At 42.1% G+C, this 12743-nt stretch overlaps 2 protein-coding genes and 1 pseudogene across 6 annotated transcripts in view; all 3 read right to left on the reverse strand.

The window, feature by feature from the left end:
* Positions 1–12743, reverse strand: part of LOC127641369 (zinc finger protein 850-like) — a 205898-nt pseudogene that overhangs the window by 109345 nt on the left and 83810 nt on the right.
* The window catches only part of LOC127641359 (gastrula zinc finger protein XlCGF57.1-like), a 68252-nt gene that overhangs the window by 25497 nt on the left and 30012 nt on the right, over positions 1–12743 (reverse strand). The gene's annotated exons all lie outside the window — the stretch shown is intronic.
* Positions 3120–12743, reverse strand: part of LOC127641357 (gastrula zinc finger protein XlCGF57.1-like) — a 70940-nt gene continuing 61316 nt past the window's right edge. For 3 of the 4 annotated variants that reach the window (XM_052124322.1, XM_052124323.1, XM_052124321.1), the window contains exons 2-3: positions 5051–5157; positions 3120–4838 (exon numbers count right to left, since the gene is read on the reverse strand). In XM_052124322.1, the coding sequence (XP_051980282.1) occupies positions 3133–4838; positions 5051–5138 (1794 nt within the window). In that variant the 5' untranslated portion in view covers positions 5139–5157 and the 3' untranslated portion in view covers positions 3120–3132. The remainder of the gene's footprint in view (positions 4839–5050; positions 5158–12743) is intronic. The other variant, XM_052124324.1, reaches the window with a different exon arrangement.

Below are 12743 nucleotides of genomic sequence, written 5' to 3' on the forward strand. Positions count from 1 at the left end.
GATTTTACATATGTATTGTATATATTTTTATATTGTTTATATAAGATTTTGCTTTTACCTTTCTCGTGTACAGCACTTTGTGATTTTATCTGTGAAAAGCGCTTTAGAAATAAACTTTACTTACTTACTTACTTACTTACTTTTACTGCCTTTCAATTTGTTTAATTCTCACCTGTATATGAGGTTTTTCCATTTTTTTGCATTCTTCTACTAACAATCCCCAACAAAAAGGCATGCGCACGCACACACACACGTGTGATATGAGCATGAAGCGATCTTTCCATCACTGCAGGAGCTGAGAGAGAGAAGAATCATGTGAGCTCTACTGTCATCTCTCGCATTGGCTGTCGCTCCCGAAAGTCGCTCTTCATTTGCATGAAGTTAAACATTTCTCAACTTTGTCACATCGCTAGACACGCCCACATCCATTTGCCAACGGTCGTGTCCGCCAGCTCTCATTGAAAATGAATGAGATGAGGTAGTTTTGTTGCTGCGTGTTGCTGGCAGTGTGAACGCAGCTTAAGACAGTGAAGGGTCAATTTCATGTATAATCAGCAACACACTCAATACATCACATTAAATGAATAAATGAAAAAATAAATACATATGTAACATGGCCTTTGATAGAAGAAAAATAAATGAAATTAAAACTAAGCTGTGATAGCTCTAGGTTCGTGGGCAATGGAGGAGTCAGGAGACAGTGAACAGTTCAGGTCAGTCTTTTATTTTTTTAAGTGAACTGACACGGCTTATAGCAAACTCAAACAAAGGAACATTAGGCAGCAGCTTTCTTGCTCTTCCCTGGTGCTCTCTCTCCCTGCTCTGATGCCCTGGCATGCCTTTTCAGGTCTCCCTCCACCATCACTCTAATTTTATATTCTAATATTTTCTTCTGTTCCAGCTTAATATGCAGAGACAACTATAAGTAAGCCATTCATGTTAATTTTCGAAAACCGTAAACACTGTCTCTGTGACACTAAAGATTCTTGTGTTTGTTTGGAGCACCTGCTTAGACCCCGCCTACCAACTTTACTCGACCAATGGCATTGATTTGAATTAGTGTCAATTAAATTACATATTTCCACTTTTAAAGAATGTTCTGAATGCAATACAAGTTCAGCTAAAATGATAGCATTTGTGGTATAATGTTGATTGCTACAAAAATTCCTCCCCTTCTATTTTGTATCCCCTTTTCGCCCAATTCCCACTACTTAGCAGGTGGTCGTGTTGGCGCAGTTACTCACCTCAAGACAGAGCACACGAGGAGAGTAAATAGGGAGAGAAATCAAACAGGTTAACAAGGAGGGCAGGTGCATCTAATAAGATAACAGGGTAAACGAGGGGGCAGGGTTATCACTCAAGACAGAGGAGTGTGTGGCAATGAGAACCCAAAACAATGCCACACACTTACACAAACAACAGACACAAACAAATTGGCATGAATGCATGCTGCCAGGATGACATGAGGGATATGCATGGAGCCGGCAAGGACAGACCAAGGCGGAGCCAGCCGAACAGACCACTGTGGAGTGTGGGGGAAACCAGTACAGGCCCAGCGGAACAGACCAGGGTGGAGCCGGCGACATCAGCCAAGGGAGGAAGGGTTAGGAAAATTGAGGCAGGGGATTCAGAGAATGGACGTGGTCTGGCGGTCAGGGGAGCAGCTCCAAGAATGGAGCGGGGTCCGGCAACAAGATGAGGTCAGGCAGGCTTAGGACAGGGATGAGGTCAGGCAGGGTAATACCCCCTGGGGAGAGGTCAGGAGCAGCCAGAGGGAAGAGTTCAGGGTTGGCGGCAGCCGCAGGGGAGAGTTCAGAGTTAGCGGCGGCCACAAGGGAGAGTTTATGGTCAGTGGTGGCCACAGGGGACATTTCAGTCATTACCACTGCCCAGACAGTAGTGAGCTGAGAGTTGGCAAGTTCAACCGGCATACCGACCTCCACAGACAGAAGTGCTGGCAGCAGCTGGGGAATAGTCTCCATGGCCAGGATTACTGGCAGTGGCAGGGGAGCGGCCTCCATGGCTGAGAACGCTGACAGCGGCAGGGGAACAGCCTCCATGGCTGAGGGAGCTGACAACAACTGGGGAACAGCCTCTGTGGCCATGAGCGCTGGCAGCATCTGGGGAATGACCTCTGTGCACATGAGCGCTGACAGTGACTGGGGACCAAGGGCCCTTCTCCTCCACCTCTTACAGATGGCTGCAAGCACTACTGCAGGAATGGCTGCTGCCTCCAGGCATTCGGCAGTGGGATCAGCCACCTCCTGGTGGTCAGTCATGGGCTCAGAAAAAGAAAACAGTCCAGATGAGCCCTTCCTCTTGCTCCTCCTTTGTTTAGGATTCATCGGAGGTCTGGCACCTGCATCATTCGAGGGGATCACGATTTCGATGTCGATGGGGGGTTGTCCGTAATTGGGGTAATCAAGTGCACACAAACCCCTCGAACGACAAAGTCTCCAGACTTCTCATCTCCAAAGCACCCCAGGGGACTCTCAAGGCAGGTGTTGAAAGGGTCCTTGAGAGCAACATTGTTGTAATCTAGCCCATCCGCACAAAGAGGAATTTTCTGGTAAATACTCTCACATCCCTCTCCCCTTGATGGGAGTACAGAGCCATTTGTGACTGGCCAGATGGTCCCCAATTGTCCACCTGGGTTTAGGAGATGAATGAATGAACATAGCGAGAACAGGGTCTCTCCTCAACAACCACCAGTGTGCAGGCCTTTATATCAAACGATGTTCCCCATACAGTTAATATCTAAACTACAAAACATTAAAATCATGAATATTTACCTCTTAAAACAAAGTGACAGCCATTAGTCGTGTGAACTATTTTGTGACCACAGCGTTTTCTTTACTAACACTTGGAATTTAATTTCTTCTCATATTGTCTTTAACCCCACACATGCAAATGTAACATCCAAAAGTACTAAAGCTGCTTTTAATGTGGAGCATTTTAATTAGTGTATCTTTGAGTCTACGCATTATATACATAATTCAAACATTATAAAACGTTTTCACAAATAAACTGCATTGAAAAACATCTGAAGAATTTAAAACTAGATTTTGCAGAATATTTCATTTCTCATAATTTCATGTAGAATCAGCAGCACACTCTATACAACACAAGTGTTCACCCTGAGAACTCCGGATGAAGCTTCTTCATATGACTCTTTAGATGACTTGATTGGTTGAAACTCTTCCCACATGGAGGGCAGTGGTACGGTTTCTCTCCAGTGTGGATCTTTTCATGTATTTTCAGGTGAGACGACAGAGTGAATCTCTTGTCACAGTGTGAACACTTGTAAGGTTTTTCTCCAGTGTGGATTCTCTGGTGCACTTTCAAACTGCCAGCTCTGGTAAAAGTTTTTTCACACTGAAAGCACATATGATCTTTCACACCAGTGTGTGTTTTCTGGTGCTGTTTCAAATCATCCACTCGTGCAAAACTCTTTCCACACTCAGAACACACATATGGCTTCTCCTTTGTATGAACTTTCAGGTGTTTCTTCAGGGCTGCTTCCAGAATAAAATTTCTACCACACTGATCACAGTTAAATGGTCTTTCTCCACTGTGAGAGAGCAGATGATCACGGAGACATTTTGACCACGTGAAACTCTTTCCACACTGATTACATGTGTACGGCTTCTCTCCAGTGTGGATTCTCATGTGTCCATCGAGTGCTACTTTTTGTGCAAAACTCTTTCCACACTGATCACACGTGTGCGGCTTCTCTCCAGTGTGGATTGTCATGTGCCCATCGAGTGCTACTTTTTGTGCAAAACTCTTTCCACACTCATCACATGTGTATGGTTTCTTTTCAGCGTGAATTATTACGTGTTTCTTAAGGATTGCTTTACATGTGAAACTCTTTCCACACTGATCACACATGTGGGGTTTCTCTCCAGTGTGCATTCTTATGTGATTCTTAAAGGTTTCTTTTTGTGTGAAACTCTTTCCACACTGATCACATGTGTATGGTTTCTCTCCAGTATGGATTGTCATGTGCCCATCGAGTGCTCCTTTTTGTGCAAAACTCTTTCCACACTGATCACATGTGTACGGTTTCTTTTCAGCGTGAATTATTATGTGTTTCTTTAAGTTTTCTTTAAGTGTGAAACTCTTTCCACACTGATCACATGTGTGTGGCTTATCTCCAGTGTGGATTGTCAGGTGTCTATCGAGTGCTACTTTTTGTGCAAAACGCTTTCCACACTGATCACATGTGTGCGGCTTCTCTCCAGTGTGGATTCTCATGTGTCTATCGAGTGCTACTTTTTGCGCAAAACTCTTTCCACACTGATCACATGTGTACGGCTTCTTTTCAGCGTGAATTATTATGTGTGTCTTAAGGTTTTTTTTACAAGTGAAACTCTTTCCACATTGATCACACATGTGGGGTTTCTCTCCAGTATGAATTCTTATATGCATCTTAAAGCTTGCTTTATGTGTGAAACTCTTTCCACACTGATCACATGTGTATGGTTTTTCTCCAGTATGAATTCTTATGTGTATCTTAAAGCTTTCTTTACGTGTGAAACTCTTTCCACACAGATCACATGTGTACGGCTTCTCTCCAGTATGAATTCTCATGTGGCGATTAAAGTCTTTATTACGTGCAAAACTCTTTCCACACTCATAACATGCAAAAGGTTTTTCTCCATTGTGCATTCTCATGTGGTCCTTAAAAGCTTCTTCATGTGTGAAACTCTTTCCACACTGACTGCAGGTGAAAGACTTTTTGTCTTCTGCTCTGTCAGTACTTTTCTGTGTGAACTTGTTTTCAGTCTGTGAAAGTATTTCCAGCTCTTGACTTTCCTCCTTCACTTCCATCATGTCTAAAATGAAATCATCAAACATTTTATTTAAATGGATACAAATGAAAAATACAAAAAGGGAAGCAACACATTCATGTAATCTACTTTCATACTACTGTTGATGTGCTAAAGGTTAATCCTGTTATTTTAATAAAAAATCTGGATATTTGTTATTTATAGAGACCTTAATGTATCTCAAAATCATTAATGAAGAATCAAGAATGAACACCAACCTATTAGTTCCTCAGTATCTTCATGTTTAATTCTGCAGACTTCTGGATCACTCATGATCTCACTCTCCTCTTTCACAAACTCCATCATTCAGATCTTTTCTTGTAGACTGATGGGAAGATTCACAGCATTTATCAGTGTATTAGAGTTTGATTGTTTTAGCGCATTTTGTCTTTTTCTTCTTAGTTTTTTTCGATCATTTTGGTGCTGTTAATGCAAACGGCATAAATTGTCAAAGGTGTGTATTTTGGGGAGAATTGTGATATTTCAATCTCAGTTCCTATAATACATCTATAATAGACAATATAGTCACACTCAGGACCTTCAGGACAAAAATGGGTTTTTTTTAAATATTTACCACCAGATGGCGCCATTTTCCTCATGTTTATCCTGTGGAGCAAATACAAGCTTTTCCCCTATTCTCCGTTTCCTGTATTAAAGAGACCTGCAGGACAACTGAATAAATGATCCAGATAAAAGTGCGTGTGTGTTGGTATGGATGACAGAGTGTGTTTGCATGTGTGTTGAGAAATCTGTGTGTGTGTGTGTATGTGTGTATGTGTGTGTGAGTGCATAAAAATACACTGTATAAAATGCTCTTTTTAACCAATCAGAAAAATCATTCATGCGGTTGCAGCAGAGCTTCCTGTTTAATGGCTGATTCATTTAGTTTTTCATTCTGAATAAAATGAATGACTGACTGCTTCAGTGAAGGATGTATTTGTTCAGTGGGTCATTAGGATTGCAAATTTAAATAAATTCCTTAATTGACACTTGTTAACGTTAATGAATAACAATTGAATAATCTTTAACAATACAAATCATAGGCGGCCTGGGTAGCTCAGCAAGTAAAGACACTGACTACCACATCTCGAATCGCAAGTTCGAATTCAAGGCGTGCAGAGTGAATCCAGTCAGGCTTCCTAAGCAATCAATTGGCCTGGTTGCTAGGGTGGGTACAGTCATGCTGGGTTAACCTCCTTGTGGTCGCTATAATGTTGTTCTTGCTCTCGGTGGGGTAAGTGGCGAGTTATGCATGGACACTGCAGAGAATAGGTCTCCACGGTAACAAGCTCAACAAGCCACATGACAAGATGCGCAGATTGAGGTGAGTCACTATGCGGTAACAAGCTCAACAAGACATACAGTGCATCCGGAAAGTATTCACAGCACTTCACTTTTTCCACATTTTGTTATGTTACAGCATTATTCCAAAATGGATTAAATTCATTATTTTCCTCAATTCTACAAACAATACCCCATAATGACAACGTGAAAGAAGTTTGTTTGAAATCTTTGCCAATGTATTAAAAATAAAAAACGTACATAAGTATTCATACCCTTTGCCATGACACTCAAAAGTTCAGGTGTATCCCATTTCCACTGATCATCCTTGAGATGTTTCTACAACTTGATTGGAGTCCACCTGTGGTAAATTCAGTTTATTGGACATGATTTGGAAAGGCGCACACCTGTCTATATAAGGTCCCACAGTTAACAGTGCATGTCAGAGCACAAACCAAGCCATGAAGTCCAAGGAATTGTCTGTAGACATCCGAGACAGGATTGTATCGAGGAACAGGTCTGTGGAAGGGTACAGAAACATTTCTGCAGCATTGAAGGTCCCAAAGAGCACAGTGGCCTCTATCGTCCATAAATGGAAAAAGTTTGGAACCACCGGGACTCTTCCTAGAGCTGACCGCCCGGAAAAACTGAGCGATCGGGGGAGAAGGGCCTTAGTGGTGGCAGCATCATGCTGTTTTTTCAGCGGCAGGAACTGGGAGACTAGTCAGGATCGAGGGAAAGATGAATTCAGCAATGTACAGAGACATCTTTGATGAAAACCTGCTCCAGAACGCTCTGGACCTCAGACTGGGGCGAAGGTTCAACTTTCAACAGGACAACGACCCTAAGCACACAGCCAAGATAACAAAGGAGTGGCTACGGGACAACTCTGTGAATGTCCTTGAGTGGCCCAGACTTGAACCTGATTGAACATCTCTGGAGAGATCTGAAAATGGCTGTGCACTGATGCTCCCCATCCAACCTGATGGAGCTTGAGAGGTCCTGCAAAGAAGAATGGGAGAAACTGCCCAAAAATAGGTGTGCCAAGCTTGTAGCATCATACACAAAAAGATTTGAGGCTGTAATTGTTGCCAAAGGTGCTTCAACAAAGTATTGAGCAAAGGCTGTGAATAATTATGTACATATGATTTTTTATTTTTAATAAATTGGCAAAGATGTCAAACAAACTTCTTTCATGTTGTCATTATGGGGTATTATTTGTAGAATTTTGAGGACAATAATGAATTTAATCCATTTTGGAATAAGGCTGTAACATAACAATGAAGCGCTGTGAATACTTTCCGGATGCACTGTAAGGGCAGCATTATCTGGGTTTGATTAATTAAATAAATAGCTAGATGCAAAAAAAACATTTATTTAAAAAATATTATAGAAATTACCAACAAAACAAAACACAACATTATTAGGCCTATGTATTTTCGCCTAATTATTTTCTATTATTGCACTTATTTTAATTACCCTTGCTCTATAATTCTGAGAAAGAAAAACAAAATAGGAATGTAGGATTAAAGAGACGAGACAAGCATGTACTTAAGTCAAGCTATACCGCAAGCATAACTCAATAACAGGAGCATGAATACAGAAAGCAAAAGTAACCTTCATGCTGGAGGTTGCACATTACCAAGTGCCGCTAGATTTTATATATTTTTTTATCACATTCTTTCTGGTTATATCAGAAATTCCATCTTTCCTTCATTCCAATAGTGTTTAACACTGCTTAACACATGGTGAATTATTGATTAAGTCCATCAACAGGTGTGGCCCATGATGGAGCATTAGTGGCGCGCTCTTGGAGCAAAAATCATGCCGCTCCACTCCTCATTCTGCTCACATACTCTGGTAAACGTAATGATCATTTATTGATAAACGTTCTGTCGTTACATTGATCCCGCTTCATCTTTACAAGCAAGAAAGTTACGGAAACACTTTTGTTTTTTGGGAAGAACGTGACATGCAAGCGGACGTGTAGTGCGCCCTCTAGCGGTGGATGACTGTACAAACCATCTTTGCGTGATTTATCGGCGATCAATAAGCTTAATTTACACTGAATAATCGGTCATTTGTTCATCATTAACACCCCTTGGTCAAACCAATGATGTACTTATTTACAGCCCACACAAGAATGCTATTGGCTCATGCTATCGTCAGTCTTTACAGGCAAGAAAATCCACCAAAGTATTCTCACGCTTCAAACTAGAGCTCATTGACTTCAAATGGGAGAGATGTCAGTGAAATAGAAATACTGAATCATTTATGAACAAAAATATCACTATTTGACATCTTCCTTTCACTCTTTACTTTTTCCTCTTTTGGAGAGTCATGGAAATGTAATTGTGGGTTTTTTCCTTTAACTGTTGGATCAACGGGAACGTAAGAAGTATATTTGCATTGGCCTCCCATTCACCACTTTAGAAGTTTATTCTGCTATTAGTGCTGCACAATTAATAAAACAATAATTAATTTCTCAATTTCAGCAATTACAGCACTCCATTTAGATCTGCTCCATTGCATCAAAATATTCTATTTACAACATATTTCCTGTCCATTGTGTGTATTCATGCTAGGGCTGGGGCGGTATGGATTTTTTCTAACCGCGGTTGAAAAGCAAGATATTCCCGCGGTATAGCGGTAAACCGCATTAAATACTGTAATAAACCTTACTTATTTTTTTTTTAGAGGTTTAACTGTTTATGGAGGACAGAGGGTACATCACACACCAACCATTAGGGAGAAATATCACTTTATTTAAGTTCATATAACAAAATATTACCAGGATATAAATAACCATTAAAACGAGGTCCACCCAAACATTTACTTGATACGCTCCTCTAGGGCCACCGGTGATACACACAAATGAACCTCCACGTCACTACACTGCACTCTGATACATTTCCCCAGCCCCGCACAGCACAATAGAAATCGTGATTACACAGCAATCAATTTATGGAAAACATTAGCCCCAGTCCAGCGTACCCAAGACAATGTTCATACAACCTCTAAAACTTACAACAACAACATACACATACACAAAAATACATGAAATAAGTAAAGTATAAAACACTTCCCGTTTTCAGGAAGCAAGACCCGCCCAGGGTTCTCGGGAAAGGAATCAGCCGTGCCAAGTTGTCCACAGAGAAAGCACGCGCTCTTATTCTCGTTATTCCCGTCCACGCAGTCACAGCTGATCACAATGGCGCCCGTGGCATTAATAAGTCCTCGTTATACAACTTCTGGTTGGGAATCACAAGGGCTGACTGTGGTCTCTTATGAAAACACAGGTCTTGAAATAACTCCGGGAACATGTGGCCAGCGCTGCCACCCACCCCGTCCCACTATTACTTACTACACAGATATACTCTATCTAGCTATCTTCGTTGCCGGACAAACCCTAACGGTCTCGAGCAACCAGAAGCTTCCCTGTTTTTCCCCGAGCCCCTCCGCCACTCACATCTCCCTCTCTTTTTATCATCTACTCCAGGTGAGCTCAATTATCTCTACCTCCAATCCATGCAAAGAAAACGTGCTGCAAAAGCGTTCAGATCGGTGGGACCAAAGTCACACACAATATAAATCCCCACCATTCATCACACTATCCCCTCCCCTCGGGTAAGCGGGACTCGTCCTCGAGTCACATCAAATTATAATCCTTGGCCCAGGCTGGTGGTCTCCGAGAACGAGCTGGCTGCATCCTTTGTGGACACGGCTCTGGACGGGAGCCTCCCACTTCCGTCCTCTGGTCCCCACTCCCCTGCTGCCTCTCACCCAGACCGCCGTCCACAGGAACAATGTGTGAATTTCCACCGGAAGGACCACCTTCCACAGCAGACTTTGATAGTGGATTGCTTTCGCTGCTAACTGCAGCAGCCCTCTCCCTTGTCTGGACAACCTCTGGAACCTCTGGAACCGCAGGTTGATGGCACCCCCATATGAACTCATGTCCCTCTACACGGCTTTGGGACTCCAGGTGCCGTTCAACAGTCCGGTCCAAAGGGGTCCTTTGGCTATCCTGCCCCATAGACTTTTTAATTGCTGAAAGGCCTCTTGACACTCTTCCCCCCAACCAAATCTTTTTCCCTTTTCGGTGAGCTGATGTAAAGGGCGAGCAATCTCCGCAAACCCCTTGATAAATCTCCTATAATAGGAGGCTAATCCTAAAAAACTTCTCACCTCCGTCTGAGTTTTAGGTGTAGGCCAAGCCCGTACTGCTTCTACCTTAGATGGATCTGCCATTACTCCCTCAGAAGATATCACATGGCCCAGGTATTGCACTTGGGAGGAAAAAATAGAACACTTGGAAGGTTTAACCTTAAGACTAGCATGACGAAGTTTCACGAGAACCTCATCCAATCTCTGAAGATGCTCTTGAAAAGTTCGCCCAAAGACAATAATGTCATCTAGATACACTAAACAAGTGGTCCACTGCAGGTCAGCCAAAACAACGTCCATAAGACGTTGAAAAGTGCTTGGAGAGTTACATAACCCAAAACCCAAAACGTTAAATTCAAATAAACCCTGACGAGTAGTGAATGCAGTCTTCGGTCTATCCTGAGGGTCAACCTCCACCTGCCAGTAGCCACTTACCAAGTCTAAAGTAGAGAACCAACAGGCATTTGTTAAGCTATCAAGAGCATCGTCAATCCTAGGAAGGGGGTATGCATCCTTCCTTGTAACGTCATTTAGTTTCCGATAATCTACGCAAAAACGAAGACTGCCATCTTTCTTTCTGACCAAAACCACAGGTGCTGCCCACGGACTACATGATGGACGAATAATGCCATTATCTTGCATCTGTTTTATCTGCTCAACAACCTCCTGCTGGAGGTGCAAAGGTACCCGCCGAGGGGGCAATTTAACAGGCTGTGCAGAGCCCGTATCTATTTTATGCAGAGCAAGATGAGTTCTCTCCCAAATCATTATCCCCCTTACTGAATACAGACGCATTACGATGTAGTAACTCCTCAATAGCCCGCATCTAACTAGAACTAAACCCCCGATCCTTCAACCCAAAATGTGACACTAAATAGTCCCCAGTCCAAGGAGGGGAGGAAATTGGGTCATTCACTTTAGTAGTCGACACACTATCCCCTACCTCTACATCGGGAAAAAAAGTACCAATCTTCATGTTTTGCTTTAAAACACAATTATCTTCTGACACATTAATAACTCGCACTGGCACAACCCCTTCCTCGACCTTACAAACTACTCGCGCTACCAAAACCTCACATGTTGGGAGCATGATGGACAAAGGCTCCAACATACCCTCATAATGTTGTGGAAGAAGTCCTTCTACTTTACCAGGTAAAATCGCTTCAGTACGAGGAGGAATCAAAACATCTGCCTGTACCCTAACTACCTTCGGTTGTCCACTACCCTCTTCACTAAACAGGGGGAGCTTCTTACCCATTAACCGACAACATTTTTCAGCCACCATTCATCACAATACATTACATTGGATCAGAGAAGTCCTCCCCCCCCCCCCCCGACAGACTTTGGCGCACACATCAGAAGTCGCTTTTGATAGACAGACTTTAAATATTGTCACCTACATCCGAAGAAAAAAAACGAGCACAATTTTAAAGTCAAATTTTCATCAAGCAGTAATTTGGCATGAACACTGTATAGATTTCCTTATTTAAGATTATTCTCAGACACATTCGCATTGAAGATGGGTCAGACATGATTTTGACCAATTTATTAAGTTTTGTTTTGTAGAAAGCCTTTCTTTAACTTAAAATTTCGTTTTGTATAAATTGTATCTTAATTTTAATCACTGTTTCATTAACTAATTGCCTGGAATTAATAAATAAGAAGCAAATATAGCAGACATATAATCAGCAGCAGGACGTGGAAGCGCCGATGCGATCTCTTGCTGCGTGAGCTCTCTCATAAATGAACCGAAACTCGCGGCTAGGCCTACTGCCTCACAGACATGAGAAATAAATAGAAATCTTAAAATGCATTTTAAACAAAATTCAAAACAAAATGATAAAATTTTAGGCTACAGTAGCCTAGTAGTCAGGTTTGCCGATGTGCGTTACTATTTATTTATTTATTTTTATCCCTGTGCCAATCGGAAACGGACTTCACTGCTGATATTCTGGGGATACAACATAGCCAATAGGCTATAGCCTACTAGGGACTTTAGCCTTTAAAATATCTTTGCTGCATTGGATCAGTCTCCTTTCTAGAACAGCCAAGAGCTTTCTAGCCTCGCGGTAGCAGCGCCTTGCATCGCTCAGACCTTAAAACAGTCAGCGCCGCGGATGCGGTTTTGAAAATGTATCAAAAAACGTTGGTGCGGACAGATGAGTTTTGTGATGCGGTTGCGGATTAAATAATAATAGCCCATCCGCGCATCTCTAATACAAATGGAATGTTATTATGTGTCATGGAACATTGCGCTCCCCCAACTCGCGAAAGGTCGGATTTGCTCCATATTTTGATAAGTTTTGTTTAGAAAACCTTGAATCCATGTAGGCTAATATCATTAGACATAATCCATATCATTAGAATCAATGAATCCATGTCATTAGACACAACGAATCCATGTCATTAGACACAACGTGCACACATGTGCAGGCCAATGTTTTTTTTGTTTTTGTTTTTTTG

Source organism: Xyrauchen texanus, chromosome 50, assembly GCF_025860055.1.
Source record: "Xyrauchen texanus isolate HMW12.3.18 chromosome 50, RBS_HiC_50CHRs, whole genome shotgun sequence".
In the NCBI taxonomy this organism is placed as follows: domain Eukaryota; kingdom Metazoa; phylum Chordata; class Actinopteri; order Cypriniformes; family Catostomidae; genus Xyrauchen; species Xyrauchen texanus.